Source organism: Trichoderma evansii, assembly GCF_050947405.1.
Source record: "Trichoderma evansii strain SZMC 28006 chromosome Unknown GGI43scaffold_11, whole genome shotgun sequence".
NCBI classification, from domain to species: domain Eukaryota; kingdom Fungi; phylum Ascomycota; class Sordariomycetes; order Hypocreales; family Hypocreaceae; genus Trichoderma; species Trichoderma evansii.
This window is the reverse complement of record NW_028145195.1, coordinates 201,952-224,618: the sequence shown is the minus strand read 5'-3', so window position 1 is coordinate 224,618 and position 22,667 is coordinate 201,952. Positions and strand designations below refer to the sequence as shown.

The following is a 22,667-nucleotide window of genomic DNA, read 5'->3' as shown; positions in this document are numbered from 1 at the left end:
GCCCGCCGGCACTGGGCTCCGGCATGGGCGCTATTCTATACTGGCCAAGTGCGCATTTCCTCTATTGGTAACTTGGAATCAACAGATTCGTATCTCATCGTACTAAGAATAGAGGGCAGTACTCTCGAGATCGCCGGCTAGCTCTACAACGGAGGATGTTTTGACGATGCCGCAAATCACCGCCGCATCTCCTCTGCGCTTCATCAAAAATCATATACATCTAAGCCTCCTGCTCCTGGACTCCGCATATCCCGATTATATCTCCGCGAGCCAGGGCGAGTCTGTGGGTATTCGCCAATAGAAGCTGTTTCCTGTCAGCCTCTGCGTCAGGCTCTGTCCCACCCTGAATAACTTCCGCATTTGAGTAACCCGGCCGTCGATCGTACCTTATGAACCCGCCCCGACAGTCCGAAGGACGCCTTGGCTAGGCTCTTCTCCACACCATCCCTGTGGAGTTTTGGCTTCTAACGGTAGCTCATGCATGCTGTATTAGTTATCATACCTTGTGTATTAATATTAAGCGTAAAGTTACTACTTGCTATTCAATAAATCTATAAACTATACCCAAGAATAATATGAGCTAAGATCAGTAAACTACAGGATAAGTTAGCATTAACAGTGATGCCAAGCAATTCCCATAACGTACAGATTGGCCATCCAGTGTTTACAGATGGCTTGGTAATACGCAATGGTAACCAAGTAGGGAGCCTGAGACATTTTGGTCACAGGAAGTGAGAAACAAGTATGTTTAGGGTTGGTAACACAAACAAACTAATAGCTTCTATCTCATAAATAGTATTACTATTTCAATATTTGGGCGATGATGCATAGCCGGCCAACTTCCGGCTTGAAGCGGGGGCGTCCTCTATATCCAAACACATGAAAAAAAATGATGAGGAAACAAAAGATTGCCAAGAACAAGCCGAAACAAGTACAGTGTTAGTCCGTTGCTTGAATACTACACGTTTGGAATCCTTCCAATGCCAAGCTAGTTCGGCAGCTAATGTTTAGTGATCTTCAAGTTCATTTCATAATTATTCAAGATATTTTGAGAGAGAGTAGCATTTCCTAAAATAGACATCTTATTCATGTACTCTTGTCTTTGATGAAAAGACAAAGAGCAAACTACCCTAGGATTTCGCGATACCAGTCTCTATGGATGGGTATTTCTCTGGCTACGTGTAAAACTATATCCAAATCTCAATAAGATGTGTTTCTCCGTAAAAGATTAACAGTCAGGAGTGAAGACTCATGAGGTACACACGATCGAACATGTTCTCCAGAGCAGGATCTATCATACATAGCTGTTATAAAATATAATCGAAGTTACTCCTTCCTCTATGGAGAGCCACGATGATCCCTTTCCCCCCTCTCTAGCTTGTGGTGCATTACGATTTCTCCTTACACGTGTCTAATAGGCTCCGCCTACTTCCTTTATTGCTTTTGTAACGTTGTAGAGCAACGCTGAATAAAATATGAAACCAATACCTATAAATATATCATGCCTTTTTCATTTCTTCATCTGCGCAAGATAGGCATCCACATCAATTTCTCGCAGCTTGTTGGCCTTTTCTTCGACCAGCTTCTCGTTTTCAAGCTGGTACGCCTTCATCTTGTTGTGGAACTCGGGAATAAAGGCACCCAAGCATCTGATGGCGAGGAGGGCGGCATTGGTCGAGTTGTTGATGCCGACTGTGGCGGTCGGTACGCCTCGCTAGTCGATTGTTAGCATGCTGATGGCCCACTCGCGCCGGTTCATGAATATAATTCGGGACTGAAGAGACGGAAATTCCTAAAACTCACAGGCATTTGTACAATAGAGTACAGAGAATCCACACCGTCGAGATGTGTGGCCTTGACAGGGACGCCAATAACGGGCAAGGCTGTGTAAGCAGAGACCATTCCGGGCAAATGAGCAGCTCCTCCCGCAGCTGCGATGATGACTTTGATGCCACGGGCAGCTGCTTTTGTGGCCACGTCAGCCATCTTGGCGGGCGTACGGTGTGCTGAAGTGATGTCAACCTCCCATGGCACGCCAAACTGATTCAAGATGTCAATGCCAGCCTTCAAGACGGGAAGATCTGAGTCCGAGCCCATGGTAACGAGGACGAGCGGTGCGGCCTTTGGCTTGGAAACTCCCTGCTCTGGTCGGAGAGACTTGCTTCCCGCCTGTAATCTCTCCTGTCTGATGATGCTGGCCATGTCTACGAGCGGCTTCGCAAACTCTTCGAGCTCTGCTATGCTGGCTACTACGCCGGTGACTGTGATGTGGCCGATTTTTCGGCTGGGCTTGGACTCCTTGCCATAGAGGTGGACGTAGACAGACATTTTGTTACCATACATGGACTTGGCCTTTTCGACAAGAGCAAGATGGGAGTCGGGGTTGGCGCCTCCCAGGATGTTGATCATGATACTTGAGGCGACATGGGGCTCGATTTTGGCGGGCAGAGTCTCGTCGAGGATTGAGGTAAGCTGTGCCTTGAACTGTGACCTGTATAGCGACATTTAGTCAATGCGTAAAGAGTAAATAACTGAGATTTTGCTTACATGTAAGGCACTGCTTCGATGAACAGATGGCCAGAGTTGTGTGGTCGAGGCGCAATCTCATTCACCAAAATCTCATTGTCCTGAGTCACAAAAGTCTCGACAGCGAAAATGCCTCTCCCCCACAGCTTGTCCACCACATTGCTGGCAACCTGCTGAGCGCGCTCGCACACAGAAGCAGGCGTGGCACGGGGAGGCATGTAGACTCGCGAGCAGATGTTGTCCTCGTGGACTGTCTCGACTGCTGGGTAGGGCAGCAGACGCTTTGTTCGGCCTTCATCGTCCTCTGTGCGGATGACGAGGACAGACAGCTCACACTGGAAAGGAACAAACTTCTCGGCGTAGCAGCTAAACTTTCCAAACTCGGCAACGGCGCGCTCCAAATCAGCCTCGCTGGAGATTTTGAGGTTTCCTCGGCCGTCGTAGGAGTCTTTTCTGGCCTTGAGCATCCAGGGATAGCCGAACTTGGCGGACACAGCCTTGAGAGAGGCGAGCATGGCATCGCCAGTTTCAATGGCCACGGACTCCGCAACGGGGATTCCCTTGCTGGCAAAGTAAGCCTTTTGCTCGTACTTGTCCTGGATCAGTCGCAGCGTCTTCCATGACGGGCAGACAGCCACTTTGGTCGTTGTCGCAATCTCTTCCAACACAGTCGTATCCACATGTTCCGTCTCGACACTGAGCACGCTGCAGTGAGAGGCCAGCTCCTTGATCTTGGCCGCGTCCTTGTAAGAGCCATTGACGTTGTGGCTGTTGTCGTTGATCTGCTTGGCGGGCGCATTCTCAGCGTCGAGAATGGCGATTTCGACGTCGAGGGGCGCTGCAGCCTGACACAGCATTCGGCCGAGCTGGCCGCCACCGAGGAGGCCAATGACGGGCTTTGGGCTCATTTTGTTTCGATTTGTATGTTCGATCGATTAATCGGCGGGAGAGCTGATGTCCAAAGAGGAGATATGCTGAGCTATGGAGAAGAAAAAAATGAGTAAAAAGTTTACTTGCAACTTTTGGCGTCACTGCGCCGGTATCGTTTCCCGCAGAATGCCCCGCCAAATTTTTTCTGCCCCGCCATGCCGCTAAAATGAGCGCTGTTGGGCTGCTGGAGCTGCTGAAGCGCTAATTTGGCGATCACCAGATATCACAGCCAATTCATGTGCGCAGTAGATGGTTTGAATTTTATCATAATCGCCATAGAGAAGCGACTGGATGCGCAATTTTCAGAAGACGAATACATATGATTTTCGTTGCAAAAAGCGTCGAGTTGCTGCGGTACTGCCGTCTGCAGCTTTGAGATCGGTATCGATACCGATAACTGCCCCGCCATTCAGCGGGTGCTTATCTTATCCGCAGATCAGTCCTAGATGAGAAGTTCTCATGACGTATCTGCGTTAGTCACCATTTGGGGTCCTTGCGCTGTATTTTGGGGCAGCTCTGCTGGAATATAGCGTATAACACCACGGCTAGTGCTTTACTCAGCGCGTCAGTGAATAGATGGCTCGCTAAAAACGCACTGTACCTCAGTCTTGCTGCTGTATTAGAGTCAATCGGCCTGTAGATTCTTGGATCACATTCAACACCCTATATTCACAATCATCATGTTCTATTTTTTGCTTCAACACCGTTCAAAGCTGCTCAATACAACATATGTTGCTACACTAAGATACTCATCTTTCCACCAGCACTACTCCATATTCTGTCTCAGAATGTTGGTCGGTTATCAGCTTCAGAATTTCTCTTGTTCTTTCTGAATAGGATGATGGCTTCTATCAATTATGCTGCCGACAGAAACGAAAGCTAATTCTATGTACAACCGCGCATTCTCTTGCACGATTATCTGTAAAAGCTACATTTGGTGAGTTTTCTCTTGGCTCTAGAATAACACCGGCTTTTATTGCATCTTCAGCTGACTACTTCTATGTCTCTATACCAGACAAGCCGTGTTTCCTCTGTACACCAGGTACGAACTCCATGTCAAGACTTCTCAAATGCTCTTATTAAGCTTGTTTCGCTTCCAATCCAACCAACTTTAGCGAGACTTCCCATAGAAGATCCTCCTCTTCGACATTGTAAGTTTGCGCAACCCAGCCCACGCCAAAAACCTCGCCATCATCTACACCCCGTTCAGCCTCCTTGCAATCCTCGAGATATTTGCCGCCCTTATTCTCCCAGCTCTTGCTGACTGCGGCCCAGACAGTCGTAGCCGCCCCCTGCTCGGCAGATTTCATTACCTTGCGAACATACGAATTCTTCAAGATCGCTTCCACTGCCTCTGATGGAAGATGCCGGGAAATGTCAGTGTGGATAGCACTAGGATGCAGACTGGTGGCATGTAGTCCTTGAGAGCCGTAAAGGCGATCAATTTTGTTTGCCAAATACACGGCCGCGAGCTTTGAGTTGTTATATGCAGTCTCATGGCTGTACTCGCTCTTTTCCAGATCATAATTCCCATTCCTTGGGAGGCTGGCAGCTCGGTGAGCAGACGAGGCCACAATCACTACACGAGAATGCAAGTCGGGAGTGATGCTGGCAAGGAGAGATTCCTTCAGCAGTTGGAAGAGGAGGAAGAAACCCAGATAGTTGGCGGAGAATTGTGCTTCAATTCCATCTTCGGTAAGGGAATATTCCTGGATGCCCATAACACCCGCACTGTTGATGAGGATGTTAATCTGACCATTGGAAGCAGAGAGAATTTTTTCGGCTCCAGAACGAATGCTCTTGAAAGAATCTAGATCCATTTCCACCAGTGATATTCGACCGGGTTCAAGAATTCCCGCAAGATTCTCATTAGCTTTGGATAAATTGCGAGCCATGAGAAACAGAGTTGCTCCAGTAGCCGACAAGGCACGAGCCGTTTCAATACCGATGCCCGAAGTGGCCCCAGTAATGACAATAACTTTACCAACAAGTTTGCCCTCAACACCTTCGTCCCGAATGATTTGGAGCGCTGTTGGTCGAGCATCTCCAGCACCCTGAGGGTCGGCATGAGCAGCAGCGTAGGGACTCGGCACTTGCATTTCGACCAACCAAGAACAAAAAAGAAGAAGAAGGAAAGAAGAAGGAAAAGACAAAGTCTTAGGTAGATAGTTGTTAGTGGCTTGAGTTCTGGAGAGACGAACTATGTCAAGCAACAATCGGGGCTTTGAAATATCCTCTTCTCTTCTTCTTTCTATATTTTTCTTGTGTTTCAACTTTCTTTCAACTTCTTTCTGTGCCCTACATTTGATTTGTTTTCTCTTTCTCTCCCTTTTCTGTCTTTGCTTCTTCTTCTCTTTTTCTTGAGAATTTACATGCTTTATGTATCTTTTCAATTGCCTAGTTGCAACACTTTATTTCGCCATTGTCTGGCCGTGTTATCCACCTACTCTTACAATGCGCCTCAATGGCCGACAAAGCGGCCGCCTTTTCTCCGCCATTGTTGCGCCAGTATTTCCGCCACATGCCGCCGTGTCCCCCGCTATATGTCGGCTTGTCTTGCGTCTGTCGCACTCCACCAGAGTCCGCCAAAGACCGTCATTCTTCGACAACATTTGCCGCCTTCGTTTCATCATGCAAATATCCAATCCAGAATCTAGCCTTCAAAAGGCTCCAAAAGCCTGCAAATTCTGCAGATCACGCAAGAAAAAGTGCGACAAGGCGCTTCCCAAATGCGGCTTCTGCGCCAGGTAAACACCTCCGTCTTCTTCCGCCTCTGATACCGCCATCAGCGGGAGGAGAATCAAGAGAACTCACATTCAAGGGTAAAATACAGGCGAAATCGGCCATGCGAATATTGGAAGCCAAATATAGCCAAAGCTACTCACCCCACCACCGCATCCATTGCCGAAAGAGAATGGGATTCTTCTCTCTTGGATCACGAGCGGCCACAAGTCCAAGCTGTCGACCTCCCAACTATCCTGTTCCTCGATCCTGATCTGCTACGGCTTGGCCAAGTAGAAACTCTGCACACCGTGCCAGTCATCCCGCAGCATGTATTGCAACTTCTAGGCAATTTAGATGAGATCCGACTCACCGCAGACAACTTCTTCGGGCACATTCATCAATGGATGCCCTTCATCTCGAAGAAGCGATTCTACAATCTCTACATGCAGCCCTCATTTCACTCTCGACCCGATGTAGCCTTGCTTTTACTGGCACTGAAGCTCATCACCACACTTCCACTTCCTGATCAGCCTAATCCTCGTACCGCTTTGTATCACACAGTCAAACATTTCTACCTAGAAGTTGAAGGTTCCTTCTCTCTCCTAGTGTTGCAAGCTGGCATTCTAGTGGCACTATACGAACTGGGGCATGGCATCTATCCGGCTGCCTTCTTGTCAATCGGACAATGTGCGAGATATGCCTATGCTTTGGGAATCAATACCAGTCATACGGTGCTAGCAACAAGAGTGCTTACCTTAGTGGAAGTCGAAGAGCGTCGGAGAGTATGGTGGGCTATCATCATTTTAGACCGGTATGTGACCAACTTTGATCAAAATTCGCCGGTATGTATTGACAATACAAGTTTCGTGAGCATCGGCTGTCCAGGACGGCCATTTGCCACTGCAGATCCACAACTTGATGATCTGTTACCGGTCAATGATGCCACATTTGATCTCGGTGTGCGTTCTTCAGCTGTTTTCTCGCTATTCCTCAACTCAACTAGACTTTCTGTGTTTTCATCTGCAGCTGCTGACAACTCAAGTAGATAATTGGACTTGACGACTTCTCTACCCTGTCGTCTCCGAAAACAGGGCACATGAGTAAATTTTCTTTGCTGTGTCAGGCTGCTCATCTGTTAGGTCAAGTACTTGATCATATTTCGAATGATTCTGCGAGCCAAGATACCGCCTGGGTACAGCTTGATCGCACTTTGCAGTCTATGTTGGCTGCTGCATTGGACGTCGATTGCCCAGATTATGATCAAATTACATTTATTTACAGGTCTGTACCGTATTTTCCAAGTCACCAACTTTGCATGTACTAATCTGATCGAGTTCAGCGCACTCGTCGCTTTATACACGCCCTATCTATCCTCTAGTAAGATCAAAGAACTCAACAGCAACTACTCACGACGAGCGAGAGACGTCCTACACCAGATAATAGACCGGATCAGTGAGAATCTTGTTGAGCGCCAGTGCTTCTTTGGCCGCGACCCAGAAGATGTGTCCCCATGGGGCCTATACTTTGCCTATCGCATCTGTGGAATGCTTATACGTCCTACCGAAAAAGCATTGCATGGCGCTGAGGTGCTTAAGAGACTGCATGAAGCATTTCAAACTGTCTCCCTGAGATGGAATGTGGCAAGCGTTTACCTTGAGTTACTGGAGGCACAAAAGGTCATTTATTTAGGAGTTTGAGTCTCTATAAACGAGGAGTATACTTGAGCAAATTCACCTAAAACTAGCTTAACATTTAGGACACCAGAAACTGTGCTATATGTTGTATATTACTCTGAAGCTATCTTTATTGTCACTTTACCAAAATGCCTTTGATCCCAAACATATTGATATGCTGCCGGAACATCTCCAAAGTCAAATACCTCGTCATCAATCACCGGCTTGATGTTGTTCGCGTCGATAAACGCATTCATGTCCACAAATTCCTGCTTGCTGCCAACCAGGACACCACGCGCTATGCACCCATGAAAAAGCGCCTCCAACAACTTGGGCTCATTACTGTTATCGCCAGCAACCATGAAGCCAACAAGGCTGATGACGCCCTGGATTTTGATCGCGTTGAGGGATTGGCGGAGTGTTCCTGATCCACCAACCTCAATAACATGATCTACGCCAGCACCGTTGGCGATTCTTTTGGCTTCTGCTCCCCACTCTGGGATTTCCTTGTAGTTGATAACGTAGTCTGCGCCGAGTTCTTTCAGTCGGTCTATCTTTGCTTGACTGGAGCTAGTAGCGATTACATGCGCACCCATTGCTTTAGCGAACTAGTGAGTGAATCTTACTTTCAGCATGGCTCCTCACATCCAATATATTTCAGCTTGGGGTTTGCAAATATTAACCTGTATGGCAAATACAGATACTCCGCCAGAACCCTGAGTCAGCACCCACTGACCCGCTTCGAGACGCTTGCTTGGAATACCAAAAAGAGAATCCCAGGCCGTCAAAGCCGCAATAGTCAAAGTGCTACCTTGCTGTATATCCAGTGTTTCGGGAATCTTGACCAATCCGCTCTCAGGCACCACTCCATATTCTTGTAGCACTCCATCAAGTTTACCACCAGTAGCTTTATCGATATCTTCTGCTTGGAGGGTGCCTTCCTGCCATGTCTGCAGGTGGACGCCAGTAACTTGGTCTCCTGGCTTGGAGGAGTGCACTTGAGATCCGACTTTGACAACTTCACCAGCCGCGTCAGGACCTGCGACAACACCATCGAGAGCTCCTAGCGGGTATGTGCCCTGTGAGTTTGTCAGTTACCATGTTGTAATTTTTAAACTGTTTAATTATAGTACATACCTTTGAGACAACCAAATCGCGATAATTAAGGGATGCATACTTCCAGCGCACAAGGACGTCCAAGTCGCTAATTTCTGGTATGTGATCCTCTTTGAGCTCAAGAGAGCTAAAGCCTGTTAAGCCATTTAGTCGCCATTGTCGATTTATCGTAGTTGCTGCCATTTTAGCTGATAGATTGTCAAGTATTGATGCGCAAGTTCCAATTTGTTGGACTAATAAATAAACAATTAATAGTGTGTTACCAGAATACCAGTATCGATCTTATACTACAACTCCTATCTTTATAAAGGCATACCATACAATATATATACCTCTTCTTCTTTTTTTCTTCTCAATTCTATAGAATATACAATTCCTAGATTCCAAATGCCATTGCATTCAACTGTTCAATCGAATAGTAAGCATTCGCTGTTCGTTATTAATCGCAGCGCTAAGACCTGTTAAGCAATATGGTTCGCGCACTATCGGCTTATTTAGATCTAAGTGGCTGGCGGAGAGTCCGGATCTGGATAGCAGCCCAAGGCAAATAGTAGGAAAACAGCTATCTCGGTGTTTATTAAATGCACAAGACTGGTGGAAAAAGTCTAGAAATTGAATTTTATCTATAATGCTTTCATTCATCGCGTTAAAATAAGGCAATTATTACTAGAGCAGGTAAGTATAAACGAAATACAGGTCCATTATGTCCTCCGCCTTTTACCACGTCATATTCCCAAAGATTCCATATTATATCCCAGCAAATTCCCTTAGACCAAGGTGACGCGGTTCTTCAGGACTGACAAGTCAACCTTCTTGAGTTGATGGAAGTAGGGGTCGAAAAACTGGTTGATGCGCTGGAACAGCCACTCGGGGTTCTCGTCAGCAGGGAAGTGCCCAGCCTGGGGGACAATATCCAGGGTGGTGTTCTTTCCAATGGGTCCCCACACAGGCTTCAGGACAGAGGCAAGACTAGCCTCACCGGCCAAGGCAAGGAAGGGGAGGTTCAAAGGCTGCTTGTTGAGCACGCTGAAGAAGGCAGCATCTCTACCCATGGTCTTGGCATCGAAGGCGCCAAACATGGCTCGAAGGCCGCCGGGCTTGCGCAGGCTGTCGACGACTCGGTCAATGGCGTACTGAGGGAATCCGGAGATGCCAGTGTAAGAAGCGTGGAAGAAGAATGAGAGGACAACTTCGCGTTCGCGGCCGCTCTGGAATCGCTCGGCTTCGTCTGGGACAGCCCAGGCAGCAAGCGGGTAGAGTGAGTAAGTGTCCCAGTTGTATTGAGGCGTCCAGGCCTGCTCATATCCGTGACCGGGCAGGCCGTACTCAGCAACACCCAGAGCGTTGACAAGAGATGGCTTCTTAATAGCGAGGGCAACAGCGGCACCAGTTCCCTTGTCGTGTGAGAAGACGCTGGCCTTTGTGATGTTTAGATAATCCAGAAGTCCCTCGAGGTCAGAAGCCATGGCTTCTGAGGAGTAGTCGCCATCAGGAGGGATAGTGCTGTCTCCCATACCACGGTTGTCAGGTGCAATGACGGTGTACTTCTGAGCCAACATGGGGCCAAGGAGACGCCAAGTAATCTGTATTTGAGCCATTGTTAGCTGTAATCCAATCATTTAAGTATATCTTGTATCAATAGAGCTTACACTGTGCTGAGGGTTGCCATGCACAAGCAACATTGGGGGTCCTAATCCAGCATATCGGTAATGCAAAGTGACGTTGTTGACGAGCACTCGGCCGTGTGCCCACTGGTCCCATTCTGGAACTGCGGCAGCTGCTGCGGTCGCAATGAAGGCGGTTGCTAATGAAGCGACTGAGAATAACATTTTGGCTGTGTTGGATTGTTCACTTGTATCCTAGATTGTTGGATAAGAGTGTTTGTGTGTGTGTGATGAAATAGCCCGTAAAAGGTCGGCATCTCTGCATCTTATATATTAGCTGCATTGTTATTTACTCAACAGTTGTTGCGGTCTGTTTCTCTCATTCTTTCAGTTGATTGTTTCTACAAACAGCAATGTCCAAAAAGGGACATTTCCTTATATAGGTCTAGTTGTTGCAGATTCCATATGGCTGGATACTGGTTTCAAGCCCTTATTAATCCAGCCATGTAAGCGCCCCGCTAGACTCATGCAGGGCTTTTGACAGGTATCAAGGTTGGGGTTTGGCTGGGTAGTGGCTTTTAAGTAGTACTAACGGCATTTGTGACGAGTACGTAAGGCACCTATACAGGAAATACTGCAGCGGTATTCCAAATTCCAATACAGGTACCGCTTGGCATGGCTTTCGATGACCAATCGCTATATCCTCCCTGGTTTTCTATTGTAGCTGGGGTTGTGGCAGCGTCCTGGACTGGGAAATTGCTTACAAAAGCATGATGCCATGACCATACATTAGGCCTGATAGGTGGCTGCGCCTAATGCTCAGTATCTGTCATTCCTATGGAGACATTTAATAACAACCTAGACATTAGATTGTACTTCATAGACTACAGGAAGGCATTCTGTGTTGACAGCGAACAACAATTGGTCGATATACTCCTTTCGGAGCGTGCCTCCGTTTGAGATTAGTGTTTAACCATATATCTGGGGCAGATCTAGCAGTGCTACTAGCAGTGTTAGTATTGCCATAATAGTACAGTTGTAAGACGTATTTGGCTGGGCGCGCGCGGCTGGCTGCTTACGGTGATATCTTTGAACGAGAAAAGAACGCAGATCTCCAAGAGTCATCACTTATTCTGGACCTCTTCCACAAAACCCATTATGTTGAGGTAATCCATTCTCTTTAAGCTAACCGGCGCCAACGGCGCGAGGAAATTGCGAGAGACAGTCTTACAATACTGCTACAAGCACCGGCTTGAAGCATGTGCATGTATACAGGCATTATCTCCGTTGTCCCACACTGTCACCGGCTCGGTGCCGATGGGTAATAGGCGGTAAAGAAAATTCGCCGCAGCTCCGCTCAGTCCACGCCAAACGGAGATTGAAGCACATGGTTTGTTTTTCATGATGCTCATTAGCCTAGCTTTTGTCAGCTTCCTAAAGCTCCAGAGAAAGGATTGACTCTTTCTCAGATCAACTTGTTGCGGCCGCAGGGCGGAATTGATACCGCGAGCATTATTATTACCGGTATGTACGTACTACATACCATCATCTATCGCAATGACAAGGGCAAGCGCTGTTTTGCGGAGTCGAGTGTCATCATTGGGTGCCACTATTAAGAGAGCCCAGATTTAAAGCAGATACATTACAACGAGGCGATACGGATCGCGTATACATAAACGTGGGCTATGACGTGGGAAGACGTAACGCTTTGAGTGAAAGAATGGCCCAGAATGCTCTTATATTGCTAGTAGTTCTTTCAGCTAGGTTGTAGATGCAAGGCTGTTAAACTAAGATCGTGGTGCAGGGACTTTCCTGAACGAAGCCATAACTGACATCATTGTATCTAGAAGTGTTACCCGAGGAGCGGAAGAATCTTTGTGAAAGAAAAGAGGTAGTATCCGCAAGTGATGGCACACTTGAATCCACTGCTGGCTGGCGGTCTAACCCCTGAAATCCAGGCTTGATGAACTACTACAAAGGACTAGGCTCAATATGACGTCTTTGTCCTGCATAGTGGACCCTGATAGTACTACCAAAAAGGAAATAAGATGATGATGATGATGGCAAGATACGCGTAATCGATGCAGCTTCGAGCCAAACTATCGATTGGGAACCTTGATGTCTCAATGCCCCATATATAACCTATTATGATGACTATTAGTATTCCGATTTGGCGCAAAGGAAGCCAAATAGGCGTGATCGGTTGCATACTGCGGATCAGGCTCATCATGCTCGAGTGGAACTAAGCGTGACAGATCGATATCGCCGTCACATTGTGTAGATTTGGTGGTTTTGTGCATTAGGAAAATGAGGCTTTACAGGCATGTGAAATCTTATATTCAAAGTTGGAACAAGCTACTACTTCCAAGAGGACCTTTCCCCATCTATTTGGTATGGGTTATGAGCACACAGAGATAAATTTGGCATTTTATGAATGGGCTTGTGAAGCATCATGTACTTCCGTCGTTTTGCAGGCTTATGATGAGCCATAAAGCAGTTATATTTCACGACATTAACATTTTTATCACCCTTGACCATTACATTCCATCATAAAGGCCTTTGCCTCTTCATTTTTTACTTTTCAGATTGCCCATATTGCTACTAATCTTTGTGACCCGAGCTCCAAGAAGTTTTCGGTGGAATACGAGCCTACCTGCCTACGAATCAAGCAGCCATTTGTGGGGTATGCTGCACGTCTCACTCTGGAGATATCCACCGTAAGCACGTCAACTAAATCCTTGTTCGCTAACAAGCCGGGCGCCAAGTTATTACCAGGCTATCCTACCTAGCTTGTCTAACTACAAAAGTATGTCACCGTCAATCGTACCAAGGACTTGGTGTGTTGGTGAAGGCCTTTAATTCCTACCTCTCCCTTTCTTCACTTGTTTTGTTTCCAATTTGCTTGTACCTGAATTTAAGAATTTGTGGCAAAATAGAAGCCAAAACCGGCGCTCAATCTGACTCGCTTTTAAGGTCCTGACATGCATGCTCAGTCAAGAATATAAGCTTAAAATTGAGGGCAACGCAAGTGACTGTTGTTTATATGCAATGTATATTTTAAAAAAAAAAACGTCTAGTCTATATATTCCGCAATTATGCACGCTTATGCAGTGTTCTATCTTGTTAGCTTTAACGATAAATATTAAAAGGTATGCAAATGTCGTAAATGGTCTTCATCGACCAATCTTGCGCAGTTCCAGCCAGCGCAACGGAGGAAAGGCAATCATGGCCCATGAAGAGCCCACCCAAATGCCAAGATCAGCGCCAGTTGGGCTGGCGAGCTTGGCAATGGGACCAACGTAGTAGACCTGGTACATGCACAAGATGGCTCCGACCCATCCGATGATAAACGCTGTAAATGCAGCAAGGCCCAGCGGCAACCGTGACGGATCATACCACGCTGTCCAGTCAAACCCACGGGTTCTACGAAATATCAAGTGTTCTTCCAGAGTGATGACTATGAAGATGGTAACCCAATAGCCCATAAGGGCCAAGAAGTTCTCAAAGATGTCATAGAGATAGTTGCGTCCACCCAACGCACACGCAGTGTATATGACGGCGCCGACACACGAAAGGATCCATCGCGGTATTCTCGCGCCGTATCGGCCAAGCACCTGAAAGCACAAAGCGGCGGAATATGTGCCGGGGATGTTGTTTGCGACAAGGCCGAGGGCAACGAGGACGCCGAGAAACTTTCCAAAGCCTCCCAGGCCTTGGTATCCTTCGACGATAAGAGCTCCGGAAGACACGTCGTTGGCAGCGCTCCACGATGGCTGAGTAAAGGTTCCGGATGCAAGACCAACGCCTAGGAGATATGCAAAACTCATGGCAAGGCCGATGCCTGCGGCCGTCATGGTGAATGTTTTCCACTTCTTGGTGTTCTCAGGGTAGTAGACATAAAAGTCTGCTCCAGCAGGTGCCCAGGCAATGGACGAAGACAAGCAAAGCGAGAAGAACGAAAGGCGGTTGCCCCTAATGGTCGATGCGTCTCCAACTGATTGGATAGAGGTGTCGAATTTGGTGCCAGCGGAACCAACCAAGACGAATGCTGCAATGAGTTGCGGAACCCAAGCCCATCTAGTGTTGTCAGTCTGACGAAGGATGATGGAAAGGGATCATATATTGTTCGCCTACCTTTCGTACATCTGGAAGGTTGACATGCCAAAGAGAACAATAAGCCAAGAGATGACGGCGATGATAATGATACCGACAATGACGGTTAGTTTGCCATCAGCAACCGCCGAGAGGATCTGACCTCCGACGAGACAGTCAATCATGCCATAACCCAGCATAATCACGATGTTCAGGATGGTGCAGAGCTTGCTGGGCCAATAGCCCATGAAGTATCTCGCCAAGACCTATGAGCAAATCAGCCATCAGAACCGCAGATTACATATAGTAAAAGCCGAGGTTCAAAAAGAAAGAGCCAAGAAAACGAAAACGAAACTCAAACAGAAGGGAAGGAAGGGAAAAAAAACTCGTTCATACCATTGTACGATTCCCACTGACCGGGCCAAACGTGCTGATATAGGCGACTCCAAGGGCTCCCAAAATAGCGCCAAAAGTCGCGCATAGCGCCGCGTCTGTAAAGCCTAGGGAATAGTCGAGGGGTCCAAGCATGCCAAGAGCCATGTTGTTGGCGGTGATGTTGGTGCTAAACCACAGCATGGTCATCTGCAGGTAGTTGGAGGCGCCAACCTTTTCCAGGCGCTCATCCTCTGGCACTCGCTCGATACCGCGACTCTCGAAATGCTTGGAGTTGAGAATTCGCTGGTTTGCGCGCGCAAAGAAGCCGGTGGTGGAAGCCTCTTCGTCAGCGATGATCTGGCTCTCCAGCGCCGGCTCGGCTGCGACGTCATTCTCAGTCTTCTTCTCCATTGTGCAGGTGGAGTTATAAGAGACTCATTCGCAACACACAACAAAGAAACAGGGGTGATGGTGATGTTTGTTCCAGAGCCTCACATGCAGTCATGGAGTTGACGATTGATTGATAGAAAAAATCTCTTATCCGCGCACGCGAGCAATGACAATCAGGCCCACTAATATCGGCTCAAGTTACAAAATTCAACTAGCTTGCGCGATTCAGCCAGAAAGCTCACACAAAGAGTCTCGCATAGTCTCAAATGCGCGCAAATTCCGTGGAATAAGATGGGAATACGACAAAGTGCGGCTTAGCGCATCGGATAGAGCCGACTAATCGTGTACCTATCCGATGCTGTCCGCGAATCTGCGCCACCAGATGCTATAAGCAAGACTCTATTTTTCCCAGCGCATTCCTCCATATAGATGCGTTGCAACATGCACACTTGAAGTTAACTCAATTCGCAACACAATAGAGAAACAACACTTTAATTGATATACTTGAAGAGGGAAAATCGTCAAAACAGCGTTAAAAAAGATGCAAAAAGCCAGATATCGAATACGTTGGCATTATGGACTACTCCAGGGCTTTACTGACTCGAGCTTAGTTCGCTATGCAAAAGAACGCTACACGCATCTAACACAACACGAATCGCGCTTAGATGACATAGAACAAGCCTAGAATTTTCTCCCCAATTTCCGAAAATAAAAGGAGAAAAAAGAGATGCTGCTTTCACTCTTGTTTCTATCCTACATAGCCTTTTGAGGTGTTAATTATGACTTTTGTTTTGTATTATGAGTTGAGGCAAACTTGTCTTAGTTTGTACGTGGCGAAAACAAAAGTGGGAGGAAAGGGAAAATTTTTCGGGTTTTCGGCATTAGCCAAGCCGATCTGTGAAGAAAAGTTGCCGAGTCCCGAGAAGCGATCAGCATTCCATAATCCACAATGCACACATTCAGTCTGCGATCTCTGTTATTTTGCTAGCCGTTTGTCAGCTTATAGCTCTGTCTAATAGGAGTGTTTAACTCCAAGCATGAATTATTGTAACAACTTTTTGGAGAGCTCTGGTTTGTTCAGAGCTGTTGAAGTCATAGTTTTTGGAGAAAGGCTCAACAAATATTCACAGAGGTACTTGGCGAATGCAAATTGTTGATTTGTTACCTGTTCTTCACTTGGATCGGTCTAATCCATCGTAGCTAGAATATCTCGTCTTCTGTCTTGTGAAACGTAGACGTCGAAATATTGGAAAATGAGAGGTTCCTCCAAGTACTAAAAGCCTGGTAAATCTGGTAGTACAAGTCAACAGCTGACGACTGTTCTTAAAAAGAAACCTCTGGGGGTGCAGAATTAAAATGGGGAACTAAAATCTCAATCTTCCGACGCTAAACTGGTAGCTTTATGTTTGACAGTGTTAGTAAACTGAGCTCTCTCCCGCTTCTCCTACCTTCAAGAACTATTTTACCACGGCCATTTCTCATGGGTAATATTCAATGGGTTGCCTGATTCTGGCAGCTTTTCTCTTCCCAAAAGCCGACAGAGCAACTCTGTGCTTATCAAAACACAGCAAAGTAAAGTTTCGGCGTTATTTCTCGTAACGCTATCTCTTCGATGTTTCTAATTATATCTGGAATTCGAAACAGTCATCCCGTGAAGGCGCATACCTTGCAACAGCGATAACTCGCAGTCATCTCCATCTCTGGAATACATGCGAAGATGAGAAGGATGGCGTATTGGCATATCTTTAGTATCCGTGGGATTCTGGTAGATGATTAATAAAAACGCCCACCTGGTTCTTCGATAGGAAAATACTCTGAACAAAATAGGCAAATGTTTGATGAGAATGCTACAGTGGTATGCGGAACAGCCCATCGGGTAAAGAGCCCTTTCAGCCGTCTTGGGTCTCTGCGGATGTTTCCGTCTTGGATTTATACGGATACTTCCGTCATTATAGTTCCGCTGACATAATGATAATATTAACATACCAATCTCATCAAAGACATGGTATTTAATAGGCTGGCGTTCAAATTTCCCTATTCGGCACGCCGTGGACACCGTGAACGCCTGTGAATATGACTATCAGCATGGGTAGGATTATTAAAATTTGCGCGCGCCTGCTGTTGAAGTTAGGCAACAAAGAGTAGGTAGATACAGTAGATTATTGATCAACTCTGATACTTTGAGACGAGTTTTGGAATATATAGATCGGATATACATTTAAGATATAGCTTTCCAACTGGTAGTGAAAGCAGTTAGGAAAATAGAGATGCGAAATACACTATTGCTGGATGAGTCAACGAGTACATTAGTAATTTCTAAGTGAGCATATATTTTAAACATGTATATTTTAACATCACATCTTCTTTGCATCCCTTTGAATTTTAGTCACCCATTGCTTTTCTAGACATGCGTCTTGAAATGTGATGGCCGTTGAGACTTGACTAGATTAAGCAATGCACTTATTTATGAAGAAAAATTAGTGCTCACCAAATTCAACCTACTCCGCCTGCTAAGACAGCTAAAATCGTATTTAATATATTTCCCATCGATCCATATTAATAAAAATAATATACTAGCCATAAAAGGATATTGTATTTGCAGGATTTCTAACCGGTACCGCTGCACCTGCACTTGTCTGTACATTTACGCCTTGTTGGTATTCCAGCGAGCAACATACACCACTGTCCCATTTCACGCTTTCGGCGTTAGGAGTTCAAAATTCTACTTGCGAGTTGGTTACTAATTCAACTTTACATGCTTGAGGTTATAGTATTGTTTATTACGGCGTGGGATCATTATGTGCTTTGTGAGAGTTGGATCATTCGATAACAAAAACCTTTCACATACAATCTAACTTCGTACATTTCATCTCACCATTACATGAGGATCCTAATGCCCACAATTAATCTCGTAGCATAATTTTATTCTAATTGAACTGATTAAATCCAATTAAAATATAGTCTCCATCAGTACGAGTAATGATACAGGTATTGAATCAAACCTAAAAGCAAAGCCTGAAACTGGCAGATCCAAGTAATACGCACTGTAGTCGAATGGATCATTTCATTTTTACTTTCAAAAACAGCTGTTTCTCGCCGCATATAATCTCTTCCAGAGTCGCCGCTATCATGAAGAGCGCTAAATGCTGGACATACAGTAAGCCTCAGCGGCGGATAATGTCATCCTGCGGCGAATCCTGCGGCGAAAATCCTTCCATCCTTCCACTTATCTGTTCGTTCACCTCGTAATTTAATTTTTTCTAGCAGAGGCCTGAAGAAATTATTTGAGTCAACTAAACCGAAATAGTATTATTTGGCTTCAATTTGTGTCATGGCTGATAAGAGAGCACACAGAATAGGCAAAACTGGTTGCGTTCTGCGACGCTTCTGGAATGAACACAGGTGGCGTCATAAGAAAGCACAGTATAATACCAACTTTTTACACAGGAATAGCAACTCATCAAACACTGTTTACCGAAATAGTCGTTAGCCGCTGAGTAATTAGTAGTTATTGGCTTCCTAGCCTCCAATTCTCGGACTTAGAGTTCGAAAACTAGCGTTTTTTGCTTATCAAGACGCCCTATCCAGAGAATTTCCTAGGGAGAGCTCCTTACAGTTTTAAACTAATCTTATTTCGGCAAATAGAGTCCAACTTTTTTTCCACGGGAGCAGGGGAGCTAAAAAATCAGCTACTAGTAGCTGTAAAACACGCTTGTAGCAGTTCAAGCTTCAAACTCACCGTTGCTAGTCGAGTAGAGCATCGTCTATACTATTCCAGCGACTGACCTAGGTAACTTACGACTCACTTTAGTAATTAGAGCAATGAATCGATACATTATTAATTAAACCTTTGCCATTCTACCAAGGCAAAGAAAAATATTTTCCGAGCTCAATCTCGATCTTTAGCTTCAACATTTCTACTACCGAAGCTCTATACCACCTATTAGTTAATAACCAAAACGGTAAGTGTAGCTATTTAATTTAATTTAATTTAATTTAATTTAATTTAATTTAATTTAATCTAATTTAATCTATTCAGTTGTGACCTTTGGATAATACGCCATCTATCCAATCTGATGGCGCAGAACATCGCAGAACATCGCATTACGTAGCACCTCAGCTATGACAGCATGTAGTTTTGCTTCCCTGCCTAACAGGATTTCACGAATGCGCATGGATGACAGCGTCCACCTACGTAGTAGCACCCCTAAATTCCAAGCGTTAACTTTGCGAACTCAAAAAAAATTGCAGGGTCTGAGTGGTCAGCTAGCAACGGTAGATGATCAGCCGGGAGAGAAGCTTCTCCACACATACCAAATTATTAAAATCGCATATTCCGAATGTGGCGTACGAGGTAATTCCTATTGAGGCTGCAGGTGTTCGTTAGTTGCGTTTGCATTTGTCTAGATGCTGACAATACAATTCTATCTGCCAGTTCATTAATAATTCGACGAAATGGTAAAAGGCAGTTTTATATAAATGCAATGTTTGACATCGTCAAAGATGCAATTCGATGATCACATCAGCTTGTTCTCTTTTGAGCTGTCAAAGCCTACTGGCCTTCAGCAGTTTTAGTAGCACCTTGTACTAAAACTCAAGTATATTGGCCACGACGCTTTTACTCCGACAAGTTTCGAAACATTAACAATTATACAATTACAATCAGCCTTCAGCTTTTTCATATACCCATATCCATCACAATGGCTGACTTCTTTCGCGACACGACATTTGGACAGACAGTCCGTTTTCTATCTGGGAAAAGGCTTTTCCTTCACCCAGAAGAGAAGCCAGGCTTCGTTCTACCTCCCGAGTATCAGCTTTCACTAAAGGGTGGAGAAAAGACTGCAGAAAGAGGATCCAGTCCCCCGTCTACTCTGCAGAATAGCGATGCGGATGTGGAGGCTCACAGAAGTTCACTGGACGCCGATGGTATTGAGCTCCACAAAACAAAGTCGGTCCCAATCGCTCCCGTAAAGACATCTGACGGCACTATTCTCGTCGATTGGTATGCTACCGACGATCCTGCGAATCCCCAGAATTGGTCGGTCGGGAGGAGAGCATGGGTTGTCATTGTCATGAGCTTATACACCATGATTGCCTACATGGCAGGTTCGCTCTACGCTACCTCTGAGCCTGGTGTTCAGGCTCATTTTGGCGTTGGAAACCAAACTGTACTCCTTGGTCTTTCAATGTTCGTCCTAGCATACGGTGTTGGACCCCTCTTCTTCGGCCCCATCACAGAAATTCCCGTCGTCGGCAGAGGCTGGGTGTATTCACTCTCATTCATTGTTACCTTTGCCCTCAGCTTTCCTACTGCTACCGTCAACAACTTTGATGGATTGATTGCCCTGCGATTTTTCCAAGGTTTCTTCGGCAGTGTTGGTATTGCCATCGGTGGCGCCAGTGTTGGCGATGTCGTTCCTTTTCTGTATTTCCCTTATGGTCTGGTGGCGTGGATTCTTGCCTTCTGGTGGGCTCCTCCTATTGGGTACGTTGATAATTCGCACTTTTTTATGGTAATAGTAGCTGACTAATATCTGTAGAACCGTGAGTGGTGGCTTCGCTGCTATGGCCCATGGCTGGAGATGGCCCATGTGGTTGATCACCTGGTGGTCAGCGCCCATGTTGCTGATGCTTCTGTTCCTTACGCCAGAGACATCCCCCTCCAATATTTTGCTTAGACGTGCGCAGCGCCTTCGAGCACTTACCGGCGATTCAAGACTCCAGTCTCAGGGCGAACTGGACCAACGTGGTATGACAGCGACAAGCATTGTGATGGAGACTCTTATTAGACCCTTTGAGATCGCCATCAAGGATCCCGCTGTTGCATATGTCCACCTGTATACCGCCTTCTTCTACGGTGTCTTCTTCTGCTTCTTTGAGGTTTTCCCTCTCGTCTTCATCCCCATCTACGGCTTCAACCTTGGAGAAATTGGCCTGGTCTTCCAGTGCTGCGGTATCGGCGCCACTATTGGCACAGTGTTCTACTTCCTCTTTCTGCGCTACTACATGATTCCCGATAACATTAAGAACGGCTTCGACAACCACGAGCAACGTCTGATTCCTGCTCTTGCTGGCTCGATTTTGACTCCAATTGGTCTCTTCATTTTTGCCTGGACTCATTATGCTCATATCCACTGGATTGCTCCGATGATTGGCGTTGTAACATTCTGTATTGGAATGTTTTGGATCATCATAGCGCTCTTCACTTACGTCCCAGTTTCATACACGCAGTACACTGCTTCTATCTACACATCCAACGGTATTGCCAGATCTATGATTGCATGCTCGGCAATCCACATTGCACGACCCCTGTTTATCAACGTGGGCACCCACGAAGGTGTGACCATCCTTGCGTGTCTCAACGTGCTTGGTATTCCAGCAACCTGGTACATTTACAAGAAGGGTGCCCAGCTTCGTGCCAAGTCTAAGTTTGCTCAGGGTTAATAGAGCATTGAAGACAAAAATACATAGAAAGTGAGCATCGTGAGAGAAAAGCGAGGCGGCGATATGAAACATCTCGAGCGACTGCTTATACAGGAGTTAAGGTTACAAGGTTACAATAAAGTGGCGCTTAATGGTTTACTGGAAAAAGACGATATAATACAATTAATAGATTTGGATAGAACTACACACATAATACCATCTTTTTTAAAACAAAAGAATATTCAATGAAAGCTCTTCATCATTCATTTGCTGTGACAATTGATTTCAATGCGCGTTGAAGAATCGTCTAAACAGATTGAGGCTTGCCAAACACGGCAATAGCTCATACACTGGAGCACTATTGAGGACGCTAAAGCTTCTGGAGCTAGCAACAGCTATGACATCACTGCTTACTTATCGCTCACCTGTCTCTTTATCCCTTGTCGGTTCTGTCATTGTTGGAGAAACCGCGAGTTTGAGGCTTGAAAAAGGGCTAGTGGAAATACGATACCAATAATCATAAGCACCCCGCATATGATGTCTTTGGCGTTTGAGATACTGCTGATTTAGTTTCTAGCTTCAACTTTCGGGCTATTCGTGTTTTTCCAAAGTGAACACAGCGACGCGGCGCTAAATGCCATTCCTAGCAAGACAATTTAAACAAATGACTGAAATAACAACTAGATAATTCCCTTTGACGTCAATTGGTTTATGGGGCTCTATATTTGTATAAAATTTTTAGTTTATTTGGTATACTTTATTTTCGTCCCACGTAGGCTATGAAATGAATGTAGGACGGCTGGTGGTTTAT

General features: G+C 45.9%; 7 protein-coding genes across 7 annotated transcripts; 2 read left to right on the top strand and 5 right to left on the bottom strand.

Moving 5' to 3' along the window:
• Positions 1 to 1,075: 1,075 nt before the first annotated feature.
• Positions 1,076 to 3,545, bottom strand: GGI43DRAFT_405960 (phosphoribosylaminoimidazole carboxylase ADE2). Its single transcript, XM_083206103.1, has 3 exons — positions 2,548 to 3,545; positions 1,804 to 2,491; positions 1,076 to 1,714 (listed from the first exon to the last, which is right to left on the bottom strand). Exons 1-3 carry the CDS (start codon positions 3,432 to 3,434, stop codon positions 1,511 to 1,513), a joined length of 1,779 nt encoding a protein of 592 aa, XP_083060073.1. The 5' UTR covers positions 3,435 to 3,545; the 3' UTR covers positions 1,076 to 1,510.
• GGI43DRAFT_423124 (uncharacterized protein) lies at positions 3,536 to 5,555 on the bottom strand (the record flags this gene model as incomplete). Its single annotated transcript, XM_083208196.1, has 2 exons — positions 3,536 to 3,538; positions 4,563 to 5,555. The coding sequence occupies 2 exons, from the start codon at positions 5,553 to 5,555 to the stop codon at positions 3,536 to 3,538; spliced, it is 996 nt and encodes a 331-aa protein (XP_083060072.1).
• Positions 5,556 to 5,910: 355 nt separating this feature from the next.
• GGI43DRAFT_384145 (uncharacterized protein) lies at positions 5,911 to 7,877 on the top strand (the record flags this gene model as incomplete). Its single annotated transcript, XM_083203478.1, has 5 exons — positions 5,911 to 6,203; positions 6,290 to 6,991; positions 7,043 to 7,139; positions 7,226 to 7,461; positions 7,520 to 7,877. The coding sequence occupies 5 exons, from the start codon at positions 5,911 to 5,913 to the stop codon at positions 7,875 to 7,877; spliced, it is 1,686 nt and encodes a 561-aa protein (XP_083060071.1).
• GGI43DRAFT_427694 (zinc-dependent alcohol dehydrogenase family protein) lies at positions 7,628 to 9,152 on the bottom strand (the record flags this gene model as incomplete). The annotated part of the gene is made up of 3 exons (XM_083208862.1): positions 7,628 to 8,461; positions 8,537 to 8,932; positions 8,991 to 9,152. The coding sequence occupies 3 exons, from the start codon at positions 9,150 to 9,152 to the stop codon at positions 7,967 to 7,969; spliced, it is 1,053 nt and encodes a 350-aa protein (XP_083060070.1). The 3' UTR covers positions 7,628 to 7,966.
• A 520-nt stretch (positions 9,153 to 9,672) lies between these two features.
• Positions 9,673 to 11,047, bottom strand: GGI43DRAFT_427691 (alpha/beta fold hydrolase). The gene is made up of 2 exons (XM_083208861.1): positions 10,619 to 11,047; positions 9,673 to 10,552 (listed from the first exon to the last, which is right to left on the bottom strand). Exons 1-2 carry the CDS (start codon positions 10,796 to 10,798, stop codon positions 9,737 to 9,739), a joined length of 996 nt encoding a protein of 331 aa, XP_083060069.1. The 5' UTR covers positions 10,799 to 11,047; the 3' UTR covers positions 9,673 to 9,736.
• A 2,452-nt stretch (positions 11,048 to 13,499) lies between these two features.
• On the bottom strand, positions 13,500 to 15,830 carry GGI43DRAFT_54289 (permease for cytosine/purines, uracil, thiamine, allantoin-domain-containing protein). The gene is made up of 3 exons (XM_083209981.1): positions 15,062 to 15,830; positions 14,708 to 14,931; positions 13,500 to 14,650 (listed from the first exon to the last, which is right to left on the bottom strand). Exons 1-3 carry the CDS (start codon positions 15,449 to 15,451, stop codon positions 13,747 to 13,749), a joined length of 1,518 nt encoding a protein of 505 aa, XP_083060068.1. The 5' UTR covers positions 15,452 to 15,830; the 3' UTR covers positions 13,500 to 13,746.
• A 4,300-nt stretch (positions 15,831 to 20,130) lies between these two features.
• GGI43DRAFT_384141 (MFS general substrate transporter) lies at positions 20,131 to 21,877 on the top strand (the record flags this gene model as incomplete). Its single annotated transcript, XM_083203477.1, has 2 exons — positions 20,131 to 20,918; positions 20,974 to 21,877. The coding sequence occupies 2 exons, from the start codon at positions 20,131 to 20,133 to the stop codon at positions 21,875 to 21,877; spliced, it is 1,692 nt and encodes a 563-aa protein (XP_083060067.1).
• Positions 21,878 to 22,667: the final 790 nt, after the last annotated feature.

Excerpts from the sequence above, each read along its gene's own strand:
- GGI43DRAFT_405960 (XM_083206103.1), bottom strand. The coding sequence starts at position 3,434 with ATGAGCCCAAAGCCCGTCATTGGCCTCCTCGGTGGCGGCCAGCTCGGC. Across the intron at positions 2,492-2,547 it reads ATCGAAGCAGTGCCTTACAT|GTCACAGTTCAAGGCACAGC; the intron begins GTAAGCAAAATC and ends GTCGCTATACAG. Across the intron at positions 1,715-1,803 it reads ACTCTATTGTACAAATGCCT|CGAGGCGTACCGACCGCCAC; the intron begins GTGAGTTTTAGG and ends ACAATCGACTAG.
- GGI43DRAFT_427691 (XM_083208861.1), bottom strand. The coding sequence starts at position 10,798 with ATGTTATTCTCAGTCGCTTCATTAGCAACCGCCTTCATTGCGACCGCA. Across the intron at positions 10,553-10,618 it reads ATGGCAACCCTCAGCACAGT|ATTACTTGGCGTCTCCTTGG; the intron begins GTAAGCTCTATT and ends GCTCAAATACAG.
- GGI43DRAFT_54289 (XM_083209981.1), bottom strand. The coding sequence starts at position 15,451 with ATGGAGAAGAAGACTGAGAATGACGTCGCAGCCGAGCCGGCGCTGGAG. Across the intron at positions 14,932-15,061 it reads TCAGTGGGAATCGTACAATG|GTCTTGGCGAGATACTTCAT; the intron begins GTATGAACGAGT and ends ATTTGCTCATAG. Across the intron at positions 14,651-14,707 it reads ACCTTCCAGATGTACGAAAG|ATGGGCTTGGGTTCCGCAAC; the intron begins GTAGGCGAACAA and ends TGACAACACTAG.